Source organism: Ornithorhynchus anatinus, chromosome 18 (assembly GCF_004115215.2).
Source record: "Ornithorhynchus anatinus isolate Pmale09 chromosome 18, mOrnAna1.pri.v4, whole genome shotgun sequence".
NCBI classification, from domain to species: Eukaryota; Metazoa; Chordata; class Mammalia; order Monotremata; family Ornithorhynchidae; genus Ornithorhynchus; species Ornithorhynchus anatinus.
This window is the reverse complement of record NC_041745.1, coordinates 452,749-476,753: the sequence shown is the minus strand read 5'-3', so window position 1 is coordinate 476,753 and position 24,005 is coordinate 452,749. Positions and strand designations below refer to the sequence as shown.

Below are 24,005 nucleotides of genomic sequence, written 5' to 3'. Positions count from 1 at the left end.
GGTGCCGTGCTGTGGTGTGATGGATTCCGCCCGCCGGGCGGGCGGCCGAGTGGGACTCCGGTGGCCGGGGGATCCCGCGGGAGACGGGGACGGGTTTGCCTTCCGAAACGGGGCCGGAGGCCACCTCGGTTCTGGGTGTCGGGCTCTCGGAATCTCGTGCCCTCAGCGGACGCCGCCCAACCAACTGAGCCTCTGGCCCTGTGCCCTTCGCTGGGGAGGGATGAGGAGGAGGCCGGCAGAGCAGGTGTACGGATGCCGACTCCACGGAGCATTTAGACGGTTGAAAAATCCCGGCGGGGTGTCTTGGGACGAGGCCTCGGATGGGGTGAGGGTCTCCTGGGGTTGCTCCCCCCACCCTCCTGAACCGCCGGACCCTGAGAGAGGCTAGAATCAGGAACCCGAATGGGTGGACCGGAGAGGGCCGGCTGAAGCAGCACGGCCTAGTGGAGAGAACGCGGGCTTGGGAGTCAGAGGGCCTGGGTTCTCATCCCGGCTCCGCCACTTGTCTGCTGTGTGACCTTGGGCAAGTCACTTCTCCGTGCTTCAGTTACCTCCTCTGTACATTGGGGAGGAGTGTGAGCCCCATGTGAGACACGGACTGTGTCCAACTCGATTAATTTCTGTCTACCCCAGTGCTTAGAGCGGTGCTTGGGACGTAGCGCTTAACGAGCACCATCATTATTATTTCTGAACACAGATGGCAGGGACCACGCTCAACCTCAGCCTTTCCCGGACAGGAGGGTTCCGGCTTTCCCCGCTCCCTTCATCAGCTGGCCCAAGACCTCTGCCCAGGCCTGAGCCCCGCCTCGTCTCCGCCCCGCTGTCTACACCGAGCCCCTGTTGGAAATGGGGTTTTAGGCCTTGTGTCCCAGGACACAAGAAGACGGGTTCTCGGCAGGCTCCCTGGCGGGTCGTCCCGCCTCTGGGCACGAGGGTAAGTTCCCATCGCCGCTGGTCTCACCTGCACCCGGCTCCGGGAGAGAGCGGCCACTTGACCGCCTCTCGCCGTGCCCACCCGCCCTGATGCCTGAACAGTAAGGGGTAGCGTGGCCTAGTGGATGGAACCCGGGCCCAGGAGTCAGGAGGACCTGGGTTCTAGTCCCGGCTCCGCCACTTGTCTTCTGTGTGACCTCTGGCAAGTCGCTTCACTTTTCTGGGCCTCGGTTCCCTCGCCTGTAAAATGGGGATTAAGACCGCGAGCCCCATGAGGGACAGGGACTCTGTCCAACCCGATTTGGTTGTCTCCACCCCAGCACTTTGAACAGCGCTTGGCACATAGTAAGCGCCAAACAAATACCACGCTTATTATTATTACTACTAATGGGCCCCGCCCAGTTGTTCCCGAGGGCTCTGCTTTTTCCTCCCGGCTGGGTCAGAGCGGAGAGCTTGGGCGGCCCCCCGGCCTTCGACGCTTCATCTCCCGAATTCTCCCAGCGGGCGCGGAGCCGAGGTCGGAGCGTCGTGCCCCTGGCCTGACCGCCTCTGCCTAGGCCCTCTCGGGGGGCAGCGCCGTGGAGGCAGGATTTAGCGTGAGCGTCTTGGGAGGAGCAGGGCCGGGCGGTTGAGAACTGACCCCTCCCCACCCTGGACAGCCAAGCAGTGAAAAGCAACGTCTGGGTCCCCGTCGTCTTCACTCGAGAAGGCACGTCTGAATATCAGAGAGGAGCTTTTCAGAGTCCCCTTCTGCTTCCGCTGGGTGCGGGGGTGGGCCGGGGAGGCCTGGCAGGGGGGTACCCGGCGGAGGGGGTCGCTCAGTCCCCGCCCGCCCCGGGTTGCCGCTCCGTCCAGAGAGGAGCGGTCCTTTCCCCTCCTAGCCTTTCCGGGAGACCGGCTGCTCTCGACAGGCGGCTCGGAAATCGCCGGCCGGCTTCGGGTCGGGCGGGGGCCGGGGAGTAGACCCTCCCCGGGAGGAAAACAGCTTTGGAAACTGGAAGTGGCTTGGAATGTAAATCTGTATTTACCCCAGGTGGGACAGAAACGCACATTTGTACACTAGCTCTCTAAAGGAGTCTTAAAAACCGCGGCCCCGCCGACGGAAACTGGCCGTTTCAACGCTCTTGGCGGTGGCTGCAGGGGGTCTGCTTGGCCACGGCGCCCCCCGCCATCCTTGGGGGGCGGAAACCTGGCCCGGGCCCGGGGTCTGGGCCAGGTAGACCGGTCAGTGCTGAGGCGTGGGCTTGGACCAGGCGGACGGGTCCGGCGAGGCAGGGGCCGAGGGGGCGGCCGGTTGGGCTTGAAGAAGGGCCGCCTGGATCCGGAAGTGCGTCCGGGACTCCATGGAGTAGTTCTTGTAGTTCTGTCTGAAACGGGGTAGAGCAACGGGGGGGGGACTGGGAGGGGCAGAGCTGGGGGTGGGGCAGGGATCTGTGGATCCGGCCCCTCCCCGCCCACCACCAGCCCACCCAGTTCCAGGAGGAGTTTATGCAAGTGTGGGCAACGCAGGGGGAGGCTCCCCATGGCCTAGTGGAAAAAAGCACGGGCCTGGAGGTCAGAGGATGCGGGTTCTAACCCCGGCTCTGCCACGCGTCTGCTGTGTGACCTCGGGCGAGTCACTTCACTTCTGTGTGCCTCAGTCACCTCCTCTGGAAAAAGGGGATTAAGACAGTGAGCCCCACGTGGGACAGGGACTCTATCCAGCCGGATTACCTGGTGGTGATGATAATAATGATGGCTTTTGTTAAGTGCTTACTACGTGCAAAGCACTGTTCTAAGCACTGGGGAGGATACAAGGTGATCAGGTTGTCCCACGTGGGGCTCACAGTCTTAATCCCCATTTTCCAGATCGGGTCACTGAGGCACAGAGAAGTGAAGTGACTTGCCCAAAGTCACACAGCTGACAAGCGGCAGAGCCGAGATCTGACCTCTGACTCCCAAGCCCACGCTCTTTCCACCGAGCCGAGATCTACCCCAACGCTCAGAACAGTGCCTGGCACATAGTAAGCGCTTAACGAATATGGCTACCATTATTTAACCAACTGATCTCCCCGGGGGGGCAGGGCCCTACCGCCCTCGAGCCAAAACCGAACGCTCCCACAGGGGCTAGTTGCGGGCCGGTCCCGGGGCGGGCCTCACTTTGCCGACACCAAGAGCTTTATGGCGTCTTCGTGGCGGCCTTGGTCCAGGAATAAGAGGGCAAGTTCCAGGAGAGCGTTTGGGACCAAGTAGTGGTCGTACTTAATCTTCTTCTCCCTGGGGGAGAAGGGAGAGAAGGTCAGAGGCTGGCCGGGGCTCTCCCATTCCCTGCAGGCAGCGGGTCGCCTCCACCCACGTCCGGGCACAGGGCACAGGGCAAGGTACAGCGTCTCTGCTAGGCCAGGCTCAGGCCCTCCCTCACGTGCCCGTTCTAGCGGGCCGGTGTCCACGGTCAGCCAGACCCATTGTCCGTCAGTCAGTCGATCGTATTTACTGCGTGCTTACTGAGTGCAGAGAACTGTACTAAGTGCTCGGGAGAGTCTAATACAACAATATGAGACACGTTGCCTGCCGGCAGGGAGTGCCTCCCCAGAGCCGACAGCCCATTCTTCTGGCCTCTGCCAGGTCCGGGCTAGGGCCCGACGGGCTGGACGCAGACCCGTGTGCCAGACCCGGCCTCAGCTGCTCCTAGGGGGGAGCAGGGAGTCCCAGCTCGGTGCCCCCCCGACCCGGCCGGGGGAAGACCGACGTAACCGGGCCGGGGCCCGCCGACGAGCTGGTGGCGGCGCCGGGTCGGCACGGCAGGCCGAATATGGACGTCTTTGGATTGGGGCATCTTTCCACCCCGGTTCTGAGGTGACGCGACCCCCGGCTCTCCCTCCCTCCTAAACCGGGGCCGGGGGTGGGACAGGGTCTCGGGCGTATTGCTTCTGTCGTATCTCCCTCAGGGCTCGGTACAGTGCCGGGCACATAGTAAGCGCTGAACCGATGCCACGGTGGTTCTTGTTACCAACAGAGAGAAGTGCTCCTGAACGACAGGGCTAGGCCCCGTAGCCCGTCTCCCCCGGGCCGCGGGGCAGGCGCCGCTTACGCTGCGCGGACGGCCACGAAACACTCTTCCGCTCCCGCCACGTTGCCCAGATACTTGAGGCACAACCCCTTCAGCAGCTTCACCACGCACTGGTCGTCAGTCGAGAAGTCAGACACTGGAACAGACCGGGCGCCCCCGTCCCCCCGGTCACGTTCGGACCTGCCCGGAAGAGCATCCGCACCCCGGCATCCGGAGGGAGTCCCAATGGCCTCCCCTCGAGCGCCGGATTCCCCCGGGGGGGCGAGAGGCCGGGCCCCGCGGGGGTGAGCCGGTGCCCCTCTCGGGGGGATGGGGAAGGGGCGCTGAGTCCCCGACCCGGAGAGAGCAGCGGCCGGCCCGCCCCGCCCCTCCCCTCCCCCAGCGGCACCTGGGGCTCTCTCCAGAGCCTCTGCGGCCTGGTTCAGGATCTCCAGCATCCCCTCGGTCAGGGCCCGCTGCTTCCCGATCACGGCGTAGCCGTTCCAGATGTACATCATCTCCTAGAGCCCCCAGGGGAAAGGCAGGCCGCTCAGGGGTCGGGGCCCAGGCCGCCCCTTCTGGCTGCCAAGCCGGCCTCGGGCTCCCCGTGCCCCGTGGCCCCATCGGGTCTGCTCTGGGTCAGGGCCCGGCCTAGAAGACGGGTTGGCCAGCTCCTCCCCCCGAGGGGGAGACGTGGAAAAGTTGCTCCGGTTGCGCTCTTGCCGTTAGTACCCACGGAGCCTGGCGCCGTCGTCAGTGTTCCAGAAACCGCCGACGCCCCCTCCACCTCCCAGCTAACCCGGGGCCCGTGGGAAACGTCGGGGTTCCCTGCCTCACCTCCGGCCCCTCTGACCCACATCCCCGGTCCCCGGCCGGGCCCCGTTCTGCCTGTCTATTTGGGGGGGGTCCTCACCCAGCCTGTACTGGTAGTGGTTAGTACCACGTGCCAAGCACCATGCTGAGTGCTGGGGCAGACACCAAGTGATCAGGCGGGACCCAGCCCCACACGGGGGCTCGCGGTCCGCGCCGACCCAGCCACGCCGGGCAGGGGCGGTGAGGGTGGCCTGGGGTCCCGGGGCCCGAGCGGGACCGGGGGGTCACCCCACCCACCAGAGCAGGAACGGGCAGCGGGATTGGATCTGAAGGGAGGTAGCGACGAGACTTCCGAATGGCGAACTTCTCCGTGGGGAGCGACTTCCCGGCGATTTTCAGTTTCAGAGCGGGCACGGATCTGGAGAGGAACGGAGACGGAAGCCGCTGGGGTTAACGTATCCTGGTGCCACGCTGGCTCCCTGGGCCCGCTGAACGAGCCACCCCCTCGGAGCCGCTCCCTGAGGACCCAGACCTGCCACGGGGTCTCCCCTGCTTGATCCCGCCCACCGGCCTTCCGGGAGATCTGCCCTCCAGTCGTCAAGACCCTGGACCTTACCCACAGTTCTGCCACCGCCTTGCTGAGCAGCCTTGAGCTTCAGGGTTTTTTTTTATGGTATTAAGAATATTTGTTAAGCCCTTACTAGGTGTCGGGCACTGTACTAAGCACTGGGCGGATACAAGCAAATGGGGTTGGGCACAGTCCCCGTCCCACGTGGGGCTCACGGTCTCCATCCCCAATTCACAGATAAGGTAATTGAGGCCCAGAGAAGTGAAGTGAGTCGCCCAAGGTCACACAGCAGACAAGTGGCAGAGCCGGAATTAGAACCCATGATCTTCTCTCTCCCAGACCCGGGCTCTATCCACTACGCCAGGCTCCTTCTCAAGCGCTTGTTCTGCGTCAGATGCTGCTCTAAGCGCTGGGGTAGATACAAGATAATCAGATTGAGCCCGATCGCCATCCCACACGGGGCTCACAGCCTAAATTGGAGGGAGGAGGATTTAATCCCCATTTTACAGATGAGGTAAAAGACGCATGGGGAAGTGAAGCGACTCGCTCCAGGTCACACAGCAAGCAAGGGTGAGAGGCGGTACTAGAACCCAGATTCTCCCAGCGAAAATGGGTGCCTTCCCTCCTGCCACCCCATCATCAGGACAGGGATGAGGGATGTGTTCCACTCTGCTGAGGAGTATTCTGACTGCTAGGGCCCTCTGGGCCGAAGCTATTGATGATGATATTCGTTAAGCGCTTACTACGCGTCAGGCACTCTTCTAAGTGCTCTGGGGTAGATACGTGGTAATCGGGTCGTCCCACGTGGGGCTCCCAGTCTTCATCCCCGTTTTCCGGATGAGGGAACTGAGGCCCAGAGAAGTGAAGTGACTTGCCCAAAGTCACCCAGCTGACAAGCGGCGGAGCCGGGATTAGAACCCGCGAGCTCTGACTCCCGAGCCCGTGGTCTTTCCACTAAGCCACGCTGCTTGGATGAAGATCTCGATGGACTGGGGGGGAGTCTCGGCTGCTTGGAGGGTCTAGCTGGGGCCTTGCCTCGAGGCAGGGGGATGGCTTATTTGATCTCTTGCAGTCTGTCCCCCAGGCCCGCATACTGCCCACTCCAAGCCTGGGGCCCTGGTGCATTTCAACTCACCGGAAGAGTTCCACTTCATTGTCGCCAAAGGGCTTGTGGTCGCCGTCGGCGAACATGCTGAGGTAGGCTGCTTTCATGTACAGGTAGGTGGCCTAGAAAGCGGGGCGGGAGGGGAGTCGGATAATGACGTCAGTGGCATCGTTGACGGTTTTGAAGAGGTTTTCCCCTCTTCAAAACCCTACTTAAAGCTCACCTCCTCCAAGAGGCCTTCCCAGACTGAGCTCCCCTTTTCCCTCTGCTCCCTCTACCCCCTCCTTCACCTCTCCGCAGCTAAACCCTCTTCTCCCCCCTTTCCCTCTGCTCCTCCCCCTCTCCCGTCTCATCCACTCAGCACTGTACTGGTCCGCTCGACCGTATATAACTTCATTACCCCATTTATTTCGTTAATGAGATGTACATCGCCCTGATTCTATTTATTTGCTATTGTTTTAATGAGATGTTCTTCCCCTCGATTCTATTTATTGCCATCGTTCTCGTCTGTCCGTCTCCCCCGATTAGACCGTAAGTCCATTAAAGGGCAGGGACTGTATCTGCTACCGATTTGTCCATTCCAAGCGCTTAGTACAGTGCTCTGCACATAGTAAGCGCTCAATAAATACTACCGAATGAATGAATGAATGAATGAATGAATGCATCAGAGGCCTCCCCGGCCGCTGCCTGCTGGTCACCCAGCCCCCGCAGGAATCTCCCTGCTGCCAACGGACCTCGGAAAACAGGCCACGTCCAGCATATTGGCCCCCGCTGCTGGTCCCGGGGCCCTTCCCCACGGGTCCGGGGGTCTCGCCGTCCCACCCATCTTAGGACTGTCCACTCCCGCTGGCGGTGCCTGTGCCGTCCCCGAGGGGGGCATCTGCAGCATAGCAGCCAGCCGCTGCGACCACCCCACCTCGATCCTGGGGATCCGGGGGCTGGACCGACCGCCGGCCGGACGGGGCCTGGGGCTGGAGGGCGGATCGGGCCTGCCTGGGGGATCGTGCCCAACCACCAGCTGGGCCTCGACCCTCCACCTCACGCAGGAGGCAGCTGATCGGATCGGTGGGAGCCCTGGCCCCGAGGGACCCGTCTCAGGGGGTCCAGTGAAAGATCGCAGCTGCCAGAGGGCCCCAGGCCGGGTGACCTCAGCCTGAGGGATTGTCGCTCTGGTCGACCTGGACCCCGGCCCCGCGCTCGCTGGTGGAAACCACGGAGGTAGGATGAACGGCTGGGCTGACACAGCGGCGAGAGGGACTGTGGGCAAAGTGTCTCCTCTCCCCCACCCCTTGCCTCCGGCAGGTTCCCAGGGGTCCTGTGCCCAGTCGGGACCAAAGGCGGGGGGATGGCTGGCCCTAAATGGGATCCCCCTCCCCGCCTTGTGTGGTTAAGGGGCCCCAGAACCCATCCCTCATTCATTCAATAGTATTTGAGCGCTTACTATGTGCAGAGCACTGAACCGAACTCTTGGACTGGCCAGGTGACAGTTGAAAAGAGTCAGGGTCCACTGGGGCCACCCTGGCCAAAGCTGGGCCATTTGACTTGGTGGCCCGTAACGCCATAATAATTTAGAATTGTGGTAAGCGCTGTCCTGAGCACTGGGATAGATCCAAGATAGAGAAGCAGCGTGGCTCAGTGGAAAGAGCAGGGGCTGGGGAGTCAGAGGTCATGGGTTCAAATCCCAGCTCTGCCTCATGTCAGCTGTGTGACTTTGGGCAACTCAATTCTCTGTGCCTCAGTTCCCGCAACTGTCAAATGGGGATTAAGACCGTGAGCCCCACTTGGGGCAACCTGATCACCTTCCCCAGCGCTTAGAACAGTGCTTTGCACATAGTAAGCGCTTAACAGATACCATCATTATTATTATTATATAACAACAGACACATCCTTGCCCACAGTGAGTCACTGTCTAGAGAGGGAGACAGACATTAATATAAATAGATAAATAAATTGCGGGTATATACATATGTGCTGTGGGGGTGGGAGTAAGCGCTTAACAAATGCCATCATCATTATGATTATTATTATACAAGTTAATGGGCTCGTAGCCTACGTAGGTGGGAGAAGGGGTATCGAATCCCTATTAAAACTGTGAGCCCCAAGTGGGACAACCTGATGACCCTGCATCTCCCCCAGCGCTTAGAACGGTGCTCCGCACATAGTAAGCGCTTAACAAATACTAACATTATTCTTATTTTGCTGACAAGGGAACTGAGGCACAGAGAAGGACAGTGAGTTGCCCAAAGTGCCCCGGCGGGTAAGTCGGAACCCAGGTCCCTCCGGCTGCGGGGGCGCCTGGAGCTCTTTCCACTGGACCTCCCGGCCCCCGGGCCCCGGCACCTTGGACCAGGAGTTCTCCTTGCTCAGCAGGTCGGCGTAGAAGTAGGCCATCTTCCACTGGCGCAGGTAGGTGAAGCACCACATCAGCTCCCAGTAGCACATGTGATGGAATTGTTTCCACTGCTGCTGGGCCTCGCAGCACTCCTCGAACCGCCGGATGGCCTGCAGGCGCCGCCACCGCCGCCAGGGGGAGCAAGCCGACCGGCGCTCAGTTCCCCCCTCCCGGGGGGGCGCATGCGCGAGAGATCCCTGCCGCCGGCGGGGGGGGGAAGAAGGCGCATGCGCGAGGGATCCCTGCCGCCAGCGAGGGGCGGGGGCGTCGGCGCATGCGCAGTCCCGTCCGCCGAGGAAGGGCTTTTTACTAATCATGTAGGTGATTGTTAAGCCAGGTCTGTGTGCAGAGCACTGTACTAAGCGCTGAGGGAGATCCAGGGTCATCAGGTGGTCCCAAGGGAGGCTCGCAGTTAATCCCCATTTGACAGAGGAGGTCACTGAGGCCCAGAGGAGTGAAGTAATAATAATTTGTTAAGCGCTTACTATGTGCAGAGCACTGTTCTAAGCGCTGGGGGGGATCCAGGGTCATCTGGTAGTGGAGTAATAATAATGTTGGTATTTGTTAAGCGCTTACTAGGTGCAGAGCACCGTTCTAAGCGCTGGAGGGGATCCAGGGTCATCAGGTGGTCCTACGGGAGGCTCGCAGTTAATCCCCATTTGACAGAGGAGGTCACTGAGGCCCAGAGAAGTGAAGTAGTAATAATAACGATGGTATTTGTTAAGCGCTTACTAGGTGCAGAGCACTGTTCTAAGCTCTGGAGGGGATCCAGGGTCATCAGGTGGTCCCACGTGAGGCTCACAGTCTTCATCACCATTTTACAGAAGAGGGAACTGAGGTCCAGAGAAGTGAAGTGACTCGCCCCCAGCTAAGTGGCAGAGCAGGGATTCGAACCCATGACCTCTGACTCCCAAGCCCGGGCTCTTGCCCCCGAGCCACGCTGCTTCACGCTTTTAGGCGTGCGGTCGTGTCTGTTGAGCGCTTATTGAGTGCAGAGCACTGTACTAAGCGTTGGGGAGAGTATGATTGCCGGCCCCCACCCCGCCCCGGGGATCGGGCACTCACGGTGTCGATGCTGCCTTTCAGCGCCTCGATCCGGCCGGCGAAGAACAGGAAGACCGCCCCCTGCCAGTGGGGCCCCCCGCACAGCACCGCACCGCGTGGGACCAGACGGGCCGGGAGGAAGGAGGGCAGAGGGCAGAGGCAGAACAGGGAAGAAAAGAGACCCAAGGGTGGTGGGCATGGGCGCCATGCGGGGGAAGGAGATGCAGGGACAGGGACAGTGGGCACGGGCAGCACGGGGAGGGAGAAGACCTGGGGGCAGTGGGCATGGGGAGGAAAGAGACTTGGGGGCAGTGGGCACGGGCAGCACGGGGAGGGAAAAGACCTGGGGGCAGTGGGCATGGGGAGGAAAGAGACTTGGGGGCAGTGGGTATGGGCAGCACGGGGAGGGAAGAGACCCGGGGCAGTGGGCATGGGAAGCACAGGGAGGAAAGAGACCCGGGGGCAGTGAGCGCGGGTAGGAAAGAGACCCGGGGGCAGTGGACACGAGCAGCACGGGGAGGAAGGGGACAGAGGGGCATTGGGGCATGGGCAGCAGGGGGCACAGGGAGAAAGGAGCAACAGTGCCCCAAGATAGGGGGACGCTGGGTGTGAGAAGCTTGGGGGAGGGGGCCGCACCTTGGGATACCGGGCCAGGTAGGGCCGGAGCAGTTTCTCGGCCTCTTCGACGTTGCCGTTGCCGGTGCCTGGAAGTTTGGGGAAACAGGGGATGGGGCCGGGGCTGGCATCCCATGCAGGGCGGTGGGGTTAAGATCCAGTTCGATGAGTTGGCGATGAGTTCGAGCTGCCCCACCCCCCATCTCCCTCAGTGGCACCCCGGGGCGGGGGGAGTCCGACCCCGGAGCGTGGGTTCAAGGTGCTGAATCCAGCTAAACCACCGCCCATCGGGAAATGCCCGGCCGTGGGAGAAGCACACACGGGCCCGCAAGGCGAGAGAGACCCAGTTTCTGGTCCCGTGGGCCTGCAGGGTGACCTTGGGCAAGTCACAGCCTCTCTGGGCCTCAGTTGTCTCATTTGCAACGCCTCTAAATCCTGCGGCACTGGGCTGCGTGAGAACAAAATGGGAAGGGGAAAGGAGAAGGGGTTCGGAAGGAGAGGGGAAGGGGTTCCAAAGCGCTAACCGTTACCCCGAGCGGCTCTCTGCCCCCCACCCCCAGCCGCGAGCCTCAGCCAGCGGGGTCCGAGGCGGGGGTCTGCAGGCGTGTGTGTTCACCCACCCACCCATGCAGGGGGGCGGGCAGAGAGGAGAGGGAGGCGAGGGGCTGTCATACCCAACACGAAGCTCAGGAAGGTGTGGTAGCACAGCAGCAGCATAGTGCACAGCACAGCCCGGAAGCTGTGTACAGCAGCGCCCTCCTCCAGCTGCAGCAGCCCATAGTCCTGCACAGGGATCATCATCATCACCACTGTGGTAGCCATTCAGAGGTCACCGTGTGCCCAACGCTATCCTAAGCACTAGGGTAGATGCCGTTCGATCAGGATCGAACCCAGTTCCTGTCTCACATGGGGCTCCCGATCTAAGGGGGTGAGAACATAGGGAATTTATAAGAGAGAAATCTGAGGCCCAGAGAAGTGAAGTGACTTGCCCAAGGTCACCCAGCACGCAAGTGGCCGAGCCGGGATTAGATCCCTTGACTCCCGGGCTCATGCTGTGGGGCTCAGACTCTCGTGCCCCTGGGACTCGTGGGCGCAGGGTCGGCTACCAAGTAGGAAGGGGGTCGAGCCCTCCGCCCGTAGTGCCGCCCGCTGGGCCAGGGGCCTGGGCTCCAGGCAGCTCAGCCAGGCGTCCCCTTCCCTGGCACTGTTGTGGGCAGGACTGGTAGCGGGTAGAGAGGTGGGGCCTGGTCTGGGGCCCGGGCAGACAGCAGGCGCGGCGAAGCCTGGGGCCATTCAGAGAGAAGGCAGGGAAGCAGAAAGGGAGGGAGGCTGGGTGAGATTTGGTCTCTGTGTTAGCATTTCGGTCCCTGGAAACGCCCGTTTGCCCGGAGCTCCTTGAGGGCAGGGATCATGTTTCCTGGTGGCCCCTCAGGTGGACCAGAAGGGGCTTCTCTGAGGTCTGACGCTGGACAGAGTCCAGGCGGGCGGGAGATGTTGGGAGGAGGAGGAAGGAGGTCAGGAAGGGGAAAGTCCCTCTACCTTTTCTCCCTGGCTCTCTGACCCTGCCTCTCAGAGAGAAAAGCACGCAGGAGGGCAGAGGCGGTGACCCCGGCCCCCCAGAGAGGACCAGCCCAGGCCAGGCCAGGCCACCTCCTCTACAGGAAGGGCGAAACTCCCGCGGGGCAGAAACCCCTTCCCCCTGGAGTCGGGCAAGGGTCAGGGAGGACAGAGTCAGAGGAGGCGACAACCTTCCACGTTCCTCATCCACCTGGTGGCCCCACTCAGGGTGGGCTGTGCCTCCCCCGTTACCCTCTGCTCACTCCAGGGCCGGGCTTACCTTGTTTCCAGAAAAGCCAACAAACTCCAGCAGTCGGAGGATTCGGGTGGGCAGCAAAGAGAGCGTCTGGGGAGAGGGGCCACTGAGTGAGTTTGCTAGGCCAGCGGGGAGCTCCCATCCTGCCTCTTCCATCTCCGTCCCTGGCCAGGCTGCCAGCCTGGCCCAACAGTGTCCCTCTCCCCACAGGGTCGGGGGAACCAACCATCGTTCCCTCCCTTCCAGAGTGCTGGGCTGGGCATCCGCTCGGGGAATGAACGGTGGAGGAGACACTGTCCCTCCCCTCAGGGGGCTGACCGGCTACGAACCTACGGCCTCGGTGGCCAGCCCACATTCGGGCGGCAACGCTCTGCCACCCACGTCCCGCCCCGGGCCCACCTGCCTCCCCCCTTGCCATCCCCTCCTCCTAACTCTGAGCGAGGCCCCTCCCCCAAGAAGTCGGATCCGGCAGGGTAGGGGGAGGACGGCGGACCTACCAGGTTGAATGCTCCAACGCCCAGCTTCACCCCGCCCTCGAAGTGGTGGTGGTTTTCTCCTCTGGCGTAGCCGGAAGACCGGACGAGGGTGTCCAGCTCCCTGCCCAGGCAGCCGGAGTTGGGACGGGAAGGACACGGCCGTCCCACACGTGACAGACCCCGCCTCCTCCAATGGGGGGGTCTCCGTTCCCGGTGCCACCGGGACCGGGCGGCCCAGGTCACGGAAGCCCACCCGCCTGCCACCCAATCTGAGCCTCATTTCCACCTCTTCCCAGTGTCTGTGCTGACTTTGGGTTTTCTCCCGCCACGGCCCCTCCTCGGGCCCTGGGTTACCCGGCGCCGAGCCGGCCTTGGAGTTCCCAGCCCAAGCGCGGGTAGGGGTGCCTGCCTGAGGCTGACTGGCTCGCGGCGGGGACAAAGCCCCTGGCCCGTTAACCGGGCACAGATCGGGCTGCAGCCTGGGGGTGCCCGGACCCAGAGTCCCGACGGCCGGTTCAGAGAACCTGGTGAGCTCCCGCTCCACCCTCGCCAACCGAAGCCTGGGCCGATGGCCGTGGTGAGCGGCACTCACTTGTAGGTCTGGTAGCTGCTCCTGACTTTGATGCCCCCTTTGATAAAGCTCACCATGTTCTCATCCTGCTGGAAGGAGAGCTCCCTGGCTCAGGGCCCCCATGACAGGGCCCCGGGCAGGGGGCATAAGGCCGTGGCAGGCAGCTGTGGGGAGCCCCGGGCAGGAGGGCCGGTCTTCACGCGGGGATTGGGGAGATTCCTCAGGAAGTTGGGGGCTAGGATGGGCAGCCGGTCGCAGTGGGCCCCTGCCCCGGGACCCCCGAGGGAGTAGCAAAGAGCCCCTGACCCAGGGTGAGGGGCAGGAGGGTGGGAAGGGGGTCAGCAGAAACGCACGCCCGACCCGCCTCGGCCCAAAGAGAAGGCACCAGTTGGGATCTGATCCCAACAACAGGGGCGGCTCTTGGGAATGCTGGGCGAGGGTGGTCTGACTGTGGCATCCGGAAACATTACTATGGCATTTATCGAGTGTTTACTTTGTGTTAAACACTGCTCTAACCACTGGGGTGAGTACCAGATAATCAGCTTGTCCTGAGGGCATGGGGAATTGTGGGGGAGTGGGGAGAGAGGAGATGAGAGGTACAAGATTGAAGATAGGCCCCAGTGGTCCTGCTGCCCCAGCCCAGGCCTGAACCTCCTAAAAAAAGGTTGGGGTGGGCCCGATCCCCAAAGCTGGGGCCCCCGACCACTCTCGGCTCTGGACCCCCAGGAGCCCCAGGGTGAAGGCTGCCCCGATCGAATAGGAAAGCTGGTTGGGAGGGGAAATCTGGGTGGAGGAAAGGAGTTATTTCCTCCCCCAGGAACCCCCGTCTGTGGCCGGCCCTGCCCCTACCTGCAGGAAGGTGAGCGCAGCTCTCTGCAGGAGGCACTCGGCATAGCAAACCTCTGCGTGAATCTCCTCTGAGCAGAATAATAATAATTAGGGTACTTACTATGTGTCAAGCACTTTTCTAAGCGATGGGTTAGATACAAGTTAATCAGGTTGGACACAGTCCCTGTCCCATATGGGGCTCCCACCCTTAATCTCCATTTTACAGATGAGGGAACTGAGGCCCAGAGAGGTCAAGGGACTTGCCCAACTTCTGGGGGAGCCAGAATTAGAACCCAGGTCCTTCTAACTCCCAAGCCCGTGCTCTACCCACTAAGTCACGCCGCTCCCCTAAGAACGGACGACCCTGAAGAGGCCCATCCGCTGCCGGCCCCACCTCCCGTCCCCCATCCGCCTGAGCCTCCCGCTCACGGGGGAAGACCGCGTGGACGGAGCTGGGGCCCGACCCTCATCCATGGGCCCATCCCCTTGCTCGGGGTCAGGTCCGGCCCTCGGGGACTCCTGGCCCACACCGGAGCGGGAGTGGGGGGAGCGGACCGGAGGCCCCTCACCTTCGGTGAACTGTTCCGGGCTCTGTCTGTGCACGAGGCTGTTGAAGGAATCGGCTACGGAGGCTTTCTTCCTGTACCTGTTGGGAAAGAGGAGTATCCGGATCCGGCTTCGCTGTGCGCGCGCAGACTCACCGCATCCCATCCTGACCTTTCCCCCACACTGACCTGCTCCAGCCGCGGCCCGGGGAGGGGAAACCGACCCCCTCGGAAGACTCTCGGTAGTTGTGAAGGGGTCGCGGCAAAGCGTTGCCTGGAAGCTCTCCCCACCCCCACCCCGGGGCTGTGCCACCCGGAACTCCTGGGCGAGGGTGCAGCTGCCTGCTGGAGGACACTCACTTCTGGCAGAGGCTCTGGGTTTCCTTCATCATGTTACTGGCATTCTGAATGTCCCGGGGGTCAAAGGTCATCATGGCTTGCATTTCCAAGATGGTAGCGTAGGTCAGAGAGTGGTACATACTCTGCTTGATTCTGAGAGGGGAGCGGAGCGTGAGCGGCGGGCTGGGCTGGGGGGGGATGGTAACAGCCCCTCCGATCAGTCGGTGGTATTTACTGAGCATCTGTGCAGCGCACTATATTAAGCACTTGGGAGTGTGATACAGTTCGAAGACACGATCCCTGTCCTCAGGGAGCTCAGTGGCCCACACCGGTGGGTCTGGCGGAGGACCCTCTAGCACTGCGTTCCTTACCCGGAGCCCCGGTGGGACAGGAACCTTGTCTGGTCTGATTATCCTGTATCCACCGCAGCTCTTAGCACGGGGCTTCGTACCTAATAAGGGCTTAATCAACCAATGAATCAATGGTACTTATTGAGCACTCGCTAAGCGCAGACCACGGTATTAAGCGCTTGGGAGAGTACAAAGCAACAGAATTAGCAGACACGTTCCCTGCCCGCATCGAGCTTGCAGTCTAAAGGGCTTACTAAATCCCGTTATTATTATCAGTATGAAGATGAGGGACGAGGCTGGGCCCTTGTCCCCGTGGTGAGGGAGGGGGAAGCAGTCAGGCTGGCCTTCCTGGCGGCAGGGTCTGCCCTCCAGAACTAAAACCGGGGCGTTTCAGGCAGTCACGTGGCCCCGGGCTGGGCATCGGCCAGTGGGTGCTATGCCGGGTGGTCTCCTGTCAGACACCTGACCCCATGAAGACTTCCTGCAAGTCTGCCCTCACCTGACTGGACGGGTCAGTGATAAGAACTGTTATAATCCTTCAGCAAAGAAACGGAACTCTTCCCCCACCTGTCTCCTTTCTCCCAGAGGCCTCTGTTCGCATCACCCAGTGGGCCCTCCCCACACCACCCTGCCAGCTTATCCTGCTCCAGCTGCCCGCTTGCCAGCCCTGCCCACCGGCCAGGGCCCTCCATTCGCCCTCAGGAAAAGGTAGGCATCCCTCAGCGTTCCTACCAACCGGCAGGCTGGTCCCATGGCCCTGCCTCCCGTGGCGCTTCAGCCGGGTGTGGACGGTGTCGGCCGGAAGCCCTTGGCACAGGAACTGGAATTTCCTGTCCTCTCCCCACCCCGCGGGAGCAGCAGCACCCCTTGCCACGTGAGCGAGTCCAGGACACACTGTCCCAGCAGAGCGTGGCTCACCTGGGCAGCATCCTGGAGCCGAGCCGGGAGGAAGTCGCCATCTCCTCACTCCAGGGCAAAGGGACAACTAGGAAATGCCCGATCTCAATGCACGCTGCCTGGGCGTCCCCCATCTTTTCCTCTCACCATCGCCTTCTGCACCAACTGGAGAGCTGACCAGAGGAGGTGGGGGACGGAGGGAAAGGCGGGAGGCGCTCAGGGGTCGACGATCTGGTGCTCGAAGGCCTGACCCCTCCCAACCCTGCACCCATCCGCCCTGAGCCTGCAGAGAAGGCTCAGATGCCTTTTGATGTCTCTGGAGCACGCCAGGTCGGGGCATAATGGCTGAAGACACCTCCGAGTCCCGATCTCTCTCCCTCCTTATCCACTCTCTTCTCCCCGTCCACCCCAGCTTGCATTCTACTTTTCTCTCAAGCCATCCTATTCACCGTGCCTCGTTCTTGTCTCCCCCACCACGGATCTCATCCTTACTCACGTCCTTCCTCCTGCCTGGAACTCCCTCTTGCTTCAAATCCACCAGACCAGAACTCTCCCCCATCTTCAAAGGTCCTTCTGAAATCCCACTTGCTTCAGGAGGCCTTACCCAATTAATTTCTCATCTCCCCAGATTATAACACCTTCCAACTACTCTCTTAAGAAGTCAGATATCCTTTTATTTAAGCCCTCGTTCATATACATATATCCCCCTTTCCTCCTTCCTCCAATCAGTACCTCATTTTAGTGCTAGATTGTAAACTCCCTGAGGGCAAGGATCATGTCTACTAACTGTATTGTACTCTCCCAGTTGCTAGCACAGCGTTCAGTATGTCGTAGAGAGCAGAGATCACATCTACTTACGCTAGGGAGCTTCCCAAAGTTCTCAGTACAGTGGTCTGTCCACAGTAGGCGCTCAGCAAATACTATTACTTGGTGGATTGGTGGTGGTGCAGGAGTGCAGACTCTAGACCGTAAGATCACTGCGGGCAGGGACTCTGTTTACTGTTACACCGTATTCCCCCAAGCACTTAATACAGAGCTCTGCACACGGTCAGTGCTCAATAAATACAACCCGACGGAGTGGAGAGGGGAGAGGAAGAAGCTGGGAAAGGAGGAAGAAGAGGAGGAGGAAGTGTACTGTAATTTTATAATGGGCAGGGATGTGTCTGCTAATTCAGTTGTACTGTACTCTCCCTAGTGCTCAGTACAGTACTCTGCACAGAGTAAGTGCTCAATAAGTACCACTGACTGATTGATTGAGGGAGGAGGCTCCAGAAACCGCCCTTTCAAGGGAGGCTTCTGGTACCGTGAACCTTGGGAGCCTTGGCAATGGGGCATCAGCAGTCATGGTCCCCCGGGCAGGGCTCATACACTTGCCCACCAACCCCCACCTCCAATGGGCCCCTGACTGCTTCTCCTTGCCCCTCAGCGGCCGTCTGGCTCGGGAACCGTTTCCTTGTTCAGTGATGCCCTCGATGGTCCCCCTCCCCAGGCCCGCCCAGGTGGGGGCCCTCGTACCTGGGCTCCAGGCAGGCCAGCGCGGCCGAGAACTTGTTGGTCAGAAACAGGTCCAGGGCGGCCATGCACTCGTCCAGCGCCGTGCTCAGGCTGGGGGCGGGGGATCTGAACAAAGAGAAGGGAAGTCACTCAGTTGTGAAATTTTTCCCTCTCCTCACTTCTTGTTTACACCCTCATCAATTTTTTTTCCTGAAAAAATGTTATTCCCAATTCCCCTTCACCTCTAAGAGAAAGAACACGGGACCCTGAGTGCCCCACTCCGCGTGCACGCACACACACAGCACACAAAGTTCTGCCCCCCAACTTTTCCAGTGAGGAGTCTATCTCTGTCAGGATGTTTGGAGGAGCTATAAGCTGGTCACCTTCGTGGAAACCCGTTCTCGTGGTTCCAAGTGGTCCATCCCACACCCCTGACTTTCCTCCGTCCATTTCTGACTCACCCCCAGTGACCCAGGACAGACCATCCAACACTCCTGACTCTCCCCTCTCCATCTCTATTTAGGGGATTGACGCTAGCCATCACCCTACTGACCTTGGAGGAGTAACGCCTAAACCCGGCCCCATTCATTCATTTATTAATCGTATTTATTGAGCGCTTAGTGTGTGCAAAGCACTGTACTTGGAAACAAGTGCTTGGAAGTGCTTGGAAACAACAATTTGGCAATAGAGACAATCCCTACCCAACAACGGACCCATGCTGACCCAGGATTGACCAGTAGCCCTAGATCCACACTCATCTCCTGACTTTGGAGCAAGCATGGTTCCCCACTGACCCTGACTCTGGAGTGACCTCTAGCCTCACACTGACCCCCTGACCCTGGACCAAGAGCAGCAGGACAGGCCTCCGGGTGGACATAGAAGGGCAATGGCGGGTATCCCCGAGCCAGAGGCGGAAGGGATTCTCGACTCTGATGCTGACGGCGGGTCTCCCGGCTAACTCCACCCTCCCGACTCTCTTGAGCCCGACTTGGCTGATGCTCTCAACTGGCCTTTGTCCCAGCTTCCTGTTGCCCCGCTCTATACATGCTTGGATTTACTTGGTCATCTGTTGCAGGATCAGGTCCATGCTCAGTGTTGGGGGGAGCTCATGGCATTCTGGGATTTGAAGTACATTTTTCCAGGAGATGGGAGCCTTTTATCTCTCCTTTTCCTCCACTCCTGTGACTTTTAATAGTATTTTATGGAATTGGTTAAGCACTTACTACGTATCAGGCACCGGGATAGACTACAAACCAATCACGTTGGACACCGTCTCTGTCCCCCTTGAGGCTCACGGTCTTGATCTCCATTTTACAGATGAGGTAACAAGCCCAGAGAAGTCAAGTGATTGCCCAGGGTCACACAGCAGACAAGTGGCGAGATTAGAACCCAGGTGCTTCTGACTCTCAGTCCCATGCTCTATCCACTAGGTTGCATTTCTTCTCTAGCAGGACCAAGGGAGGGAATTCCGCACGGACTGGAGTCCTGCTGCTGTCACTGCCTCTAATAAGAGCAAGGTCCTGGGACAGAGGCGACCAAATCCTCCTGGGGCCCGCAGAGCTTCCACTTCACCTGACCTCCCTCACCGATTACTGGGCTAGACCCAGGCCCCTCCCGGACTCCCGGGGGCTGCCGCCGCGCTGTCTAGCCCCGTGATCGGAGGCTCCGCTGGCCGGAGGAAGAGAGAGCGCTCCTTGACCCCTCCCCACCAGCTCTTCCGCCGGTGCCCTCCCTCCCCGTACCCTGACTTCCCTGAAAAAAGCCTGCGGGGCATTAGCCAGTTGGTCCTCTCCAGCAGGCCCAACCACCTCAAGCTTTGGGTGCCCCAAGCGAGCCAAAGGGAGAGCTCTGGGGCAGGCAGAGGGAGGGCTGGTTTGGACCGTGCCACCTACAGAGCATTTCCTGGGCACTTATTCGGGCCCGGAGGATGAGACGGGGTGCCTCTACGGGACGGGGGATGGCATGGGTGCCTGGGGAGACTCAGAAATAAGTGAGCCGGTTCTGGCCCTTCATGATCTTACAGATCTAAAGAGGGGGAAGAGGCGCACGCAACCATCTACACGAGGAGGGAAGCAGGGAGAAGCAACTTTCATAGAGAACGGAGCGATGGAGGAGTGGAACCACTAAGGAACGACGGATGAGTGAACAACTAAATCTTCAAGTTCACGGGTCCGTAAGTTCATCCACACAAAAGCACTCCGACTGCCGTGGGTGTCCGAGGGTTGAAGTGGCTGGCGGGAAGAATCAGGCTGGGAAAGAGAACACTGATCGTGGAAGGCCTCCAGGAGGAGGTGGGCTTTCAGGAGACCTGGGTCCCTGCCCGGAAAGTTGCCCGGCTAAATTTAACCTTCTGAGGGGCAGGCGTGAGGGCGGCAGGTGTGTCGTGGAGGAAGAGAGAAATAAGGCACCTGGGACCTTCTAGGGGGACAGACGGAGACCACTGCCAAGTCAGCCTAGTAGTTCCTCCGGGCCAGGTCTCGGCCTAGAACCGACTTTTGACCGTCTCCCAGGCCGGGACCATTCCTGGTCAGCCCAGTACCCCTTCCGGACCCGGGCCTCGGCCTCGGCCCAGAAGTGCCCGCCGGCCAGTTTCCAGACTCCGGCTCCCACGGCGGATGATTGGGGTCGGGACGCTTGGCCCGGGCTGCCCTGGGGTCCGCACTAACCCCTCTCCCCGACCTCCGGCACCATGAGCCGGTGTGGCTGTGTGGCACTTGTCAAGTTTTAGGGGCAGCGTTGCCCTCTCCTCCTCTGGCCCCACTGCTCTTCAGGAGGGCAGGGGGCCCCGAGGGGAGTCAACCCTCTCTCCTCCCTTCCCCTCCGCTCCCCAGACACTCGCCCACCGGGATGGTCCAGTCCACCTGGTCCCCGGTGCCCCCACTCCCCATCTCGCTTGAGCCCCCCGCCGAGGCCCCTCTACCCTTTCTGACCTTTGCTTGCCTTCCGAACCATCCGGCGATGCCTTTTCCAGCTGGCTACTGCAGATAACAAAGACTATTTTATGGAACTTTCCTCCTCCTCCCAGCTAAGCAAATAGTTACGGGCCCTTGAGCTTCAGGCTTTGTCCTCCAATAGCTCCACGGGGCGAAGATGGCAGAGCCCGGGGTGCCAGCGGTCTCTCTCTCCGGCCAGGTGCCGGGACGGCGCGGCCGGCGGAGGGGGAGAAATCCCCCCGAGGTCCCTCTGGGCCTCCCCGACCCCTGCGGGACCCCGGGCCTTTCCCGGGCGGTGGCGAGGCTCCCGGGGAAGGAGAAAGGGAAGGAGGAGAGAGTCGGTTAGAATCGGATCATTTGGCAAATATTGACCCGGATTCCACGTCCCCAAACCCGCAGCAGCCCGACCAAAGTGGGGAGGGGGAGATGGGGGTGGTCTTAGAGGGAGTTGGGGGCGTGAGGGGGGCATCTCCCGCTGCAGGAAGGTCCCCGGCCCTCCCTGGGACCCCCGGGTCGGTGGAAAGGCGCGGGACGGCGGAGCCCGGGACGGTCCCGGCCGGGGAAGCCCCCCTCCTCCGAGGTGGTCTCCGGCCCGGCGCTGGCCTTACCCGGGGGGCGAGGGTCCCGGGCCGTCGGACGCGCTCATGTCGGTCCTTGGGGGTGTCGGGGGGCGGGACAGGCCGGGGGCTCGACCGGTCCTGGTCCGGCGGTGGCGGCGGCGGGGGGTGGGGACGGGGGTGGGGGCGGGGCTCCCTCGGCAGCTCTCTGCCCATTGGTCACCCGCCCCCCGAGGCCACCCCCTCCCCACCCTCCGCTACACGTGTCGGACCCGCGGGCCGGGAGAACCCACCGGCCCGGCTCCGGACGGCCACGGCCCCACGACCCTCGATCGGCCGGTGCTCTTTCTGGAAATAATAATGTCGGTATCCGTTAAGCGCTGCCTACGTGCAGAGCACTGTTCTAAGCGCTGGGGGAGATCCGGGGTCATCAGGGGGTCCCACGGGAGGCTCACGGTCTTCATCCCCATTTGACAGACGAGGTCCCTGAGGCCCAGGGAAGTGAAGTGACTTGCCTACGGTCACCCAGCTGACAGGTGGCAGAGCCGGGATTCGAACCCAGGACCGCAGACTCCCAAGCCCACGGTCTTGTCACGGAGCCACGCTGCTTCCCAACCACTGGGACCACTGGAACCTCTGGAAAGAGCCCGGGCTTGGGAGTCAGAGGTCATGGGTTCGAATCCCCCCTCTGCCACTTGGCAGCTGGGTGATTGGGGGCAAGTCACTTCACTTCTCTGGGCCTCGGTGACCTCATCTGGAAAATGGGGATTAACCGTGAGCCTCACGTGGGACAACCTGACGAACCTGTATCTCCCCCAGCGTTTAGAACAGCGCTAGGCACATAGTAAGCGCTTAACACGTACCAACATTATTATTATTATTATTATTATTAGTTTTAGAAACTTCTGTGTTCTAAGCGCTGACCGGTTCTCTGGGTCCCGTGACTTTTTTTCTTTAATGGCATTTCTTAAGCGCTTACTACGTGCCAAGCAGTGTTCTAAGCGCTGACGAGTTCCCTGGGCTTCGTGATATATTTTGAATGGTATTGGGATTGTCTCTCTCTGTGGCCAAATTGGACTTTCCAAGCGTTCAGTACAGTGTTCGGCACACAGAAAGCGCTCGGTAGTTCTCTGGGCCCCGTACTGTTGTTTTTCTTTTAAATGGCATTTGTTAAGGGTCTACTATGTGTGAAGCACTGTTCTAAACTCTGACCGGTCCCGTGGGCCTCATGATTGACTTTTAATGGTATTGGGATCGTCTCTGTCTGTTGCAGAATTGTCCTTTCCAAGTGTTGAGTGCAGTGCTCTGCACACAATAAGAGCTCAATAAATACGATCGAATGAATCTTAATATGGTATTTCTTAAGGGCTTAACTCTGTGCCAGGCGCTGTACTAAGCGCTGGGGTGGAGAGAAGCAGATCGGTTTGGACACGGTCCCTGTCCCACGAGGGGCTCCCAGTCTCAATCCCCATTTTCCAGACGAGGTCACTGAGGCCCAGAGAAGTGAGGCGACTTGCCCAAGGTCGCCCAGCAGACGAGTGGCGGAGGCGGGATTAGAGAAGCAGCGTGGTTCGGTGGAAAGAGGCCGGGCTCGGGCGTCCGAGGTCACGGGTTCGAATTCCGGCTCTGCCGCCTGTCAGCTGTGTGACTGTGGGCGAGTCACTTCACTTTTCTGGGCCTCAGTGACCCCCATCTGTAAAATGGGGATGAAGACTGTGAGCCTCATGAGGGACAACCTGATGATCCCGTATCTCCCCCAGGGCTTAGAACGGTGCTCTGCACATAGTGAGCGCTTAACAAATACCAATATTATTATTATTATTATTATTAAGCCGGGTCCTCTGAGTGCCCGGCCCGCGCTCTTGCCACTAAGCCAGGCTGCTTCTTGGTACACGACGACGGGGAGGGAAGGTGCGTTCCCTGCCCACCAGGAGCTTTAGCGTTTGATGGGCCGTGGGCTGGGCCTGGTCGTGCCCCCTGGTCCTGCCCCTTGCTCCTGCCCCCTGCTCCTGCCCCCCTGGCCCCGCCCCCCTCTGGCCGCCGCTGATTGGCTGCAGCTCCGGGGCTTGTCCAATGGCGAGGAGCCATCTGGGGGGCGCTGGCCCGGAGGCGCCCTCCCGCCCCGCCCCGCCCCTCCCTGCCCCTGCTCCGGACCCGCACCATCCTCCCTCACCTTCCCGCCCCAAGACCTCCACGCCTGCACCGCACCATCCTCCTCCCTGCACCTTCCTGCCCCGCACCGTCCTCCCTGCACCTTCCCGCCCCAAGACCTCCACGCCTGCCCCGCACCATCCTCCCTGCATCTTTCTGCCCCGCACCGTGCTCCCTGCACCTTCCCGCCCCAAGACATCCAAGCCTGCACCGCACCATCCTCTCTGCACCTCCCTGCCCCGCACCATCCTCCCTTCCCCAAGACATCCACGCCTGCACCTCCCCGCCCGGCACCATCCTCCCTGCACCTTCCTGCCCCGCGCCCCCCACGCCTGCATCTCCCTGCCTCGCACCGTTCACGCCTGCACTTCCCTGTCCCGCATCGTCCTCGCCTGAACCTCCCTGCCCCGCACCACCCACCTCTGCCCCTTTCTGCCCCGTTCCACCCTCCCTGCACCTTCCTGGCCCGCACCGTCCGCGCCTGCACCTCCCTGCCCCTCATCGCCTTCCCCTGCCCGTTCCCGCCCCGCACCTTCCGCAGCTCCCGCAAGGC

The 24,005-nt window shown here is 61.0% G+C and overlaps 1 protein-coding gene across 8 annotated transcripts; it reads right to left on the bottom strand.

Moving 5' to 3' along the window:
* Positions 1 to 1,934: 1,934 nt before the first annotated feature.
* TTC39A (tetratricopeptide repeat domain 39A) lies at positions 1,935 to 17,931 on the bottom strand. Of its 8 annotated transcripts, none has more exons than XM_029046825.2 (17): positions 17,833 to 17,931; positions 15,092 to 15,223; positions 14,756 to 14,832; positions 14,208 to 14,275; positions 13,380 to 13,447; positions 12,809 to 12,908; positions 12,336 to 12,401; positions 11,173 to 11,281; positions 10,520 to 10,587; positions 9,905 to 9,964; positions 8,788 to 8,949; positions 6,478 to 6,569; positions 5,072 to 5,192; positions 4,371 to 4,482; positions 4,004 to 4,118; positions 3,073 to 3,189; positions 1,935 to 2,345 (listed from the first exon to the last, which is right to left on the bottom strand). In XM_029046825.2, exons 1-17 carry the CDS (start codon positions 17,895 to 17,897, stop codon positions 2,159 to 2,161), a joined length of 1,719 nt encoding a protein of 572 aa, XP_028902658.2. In that variant the 5' UTR covers positions 17,898 to 17,931; the 3' UTR covers positions 1,935 to 2,158. The 8 variants fall into 8 exon arrangements, with proteins under 8 accessions (XP_028902658.2, XP_039770650.1, XP_028902657.1 ...); XM_039914716.1 differs by having other exon boundaries at positions 1,935 to 2,330; XM_029046824.2 differs by having other exon boundaries at positions 1,935 to 2,300.
* Between the last annotated feature and the right edge of the window lie 6,074 nt (positions 17,932 to 24,005).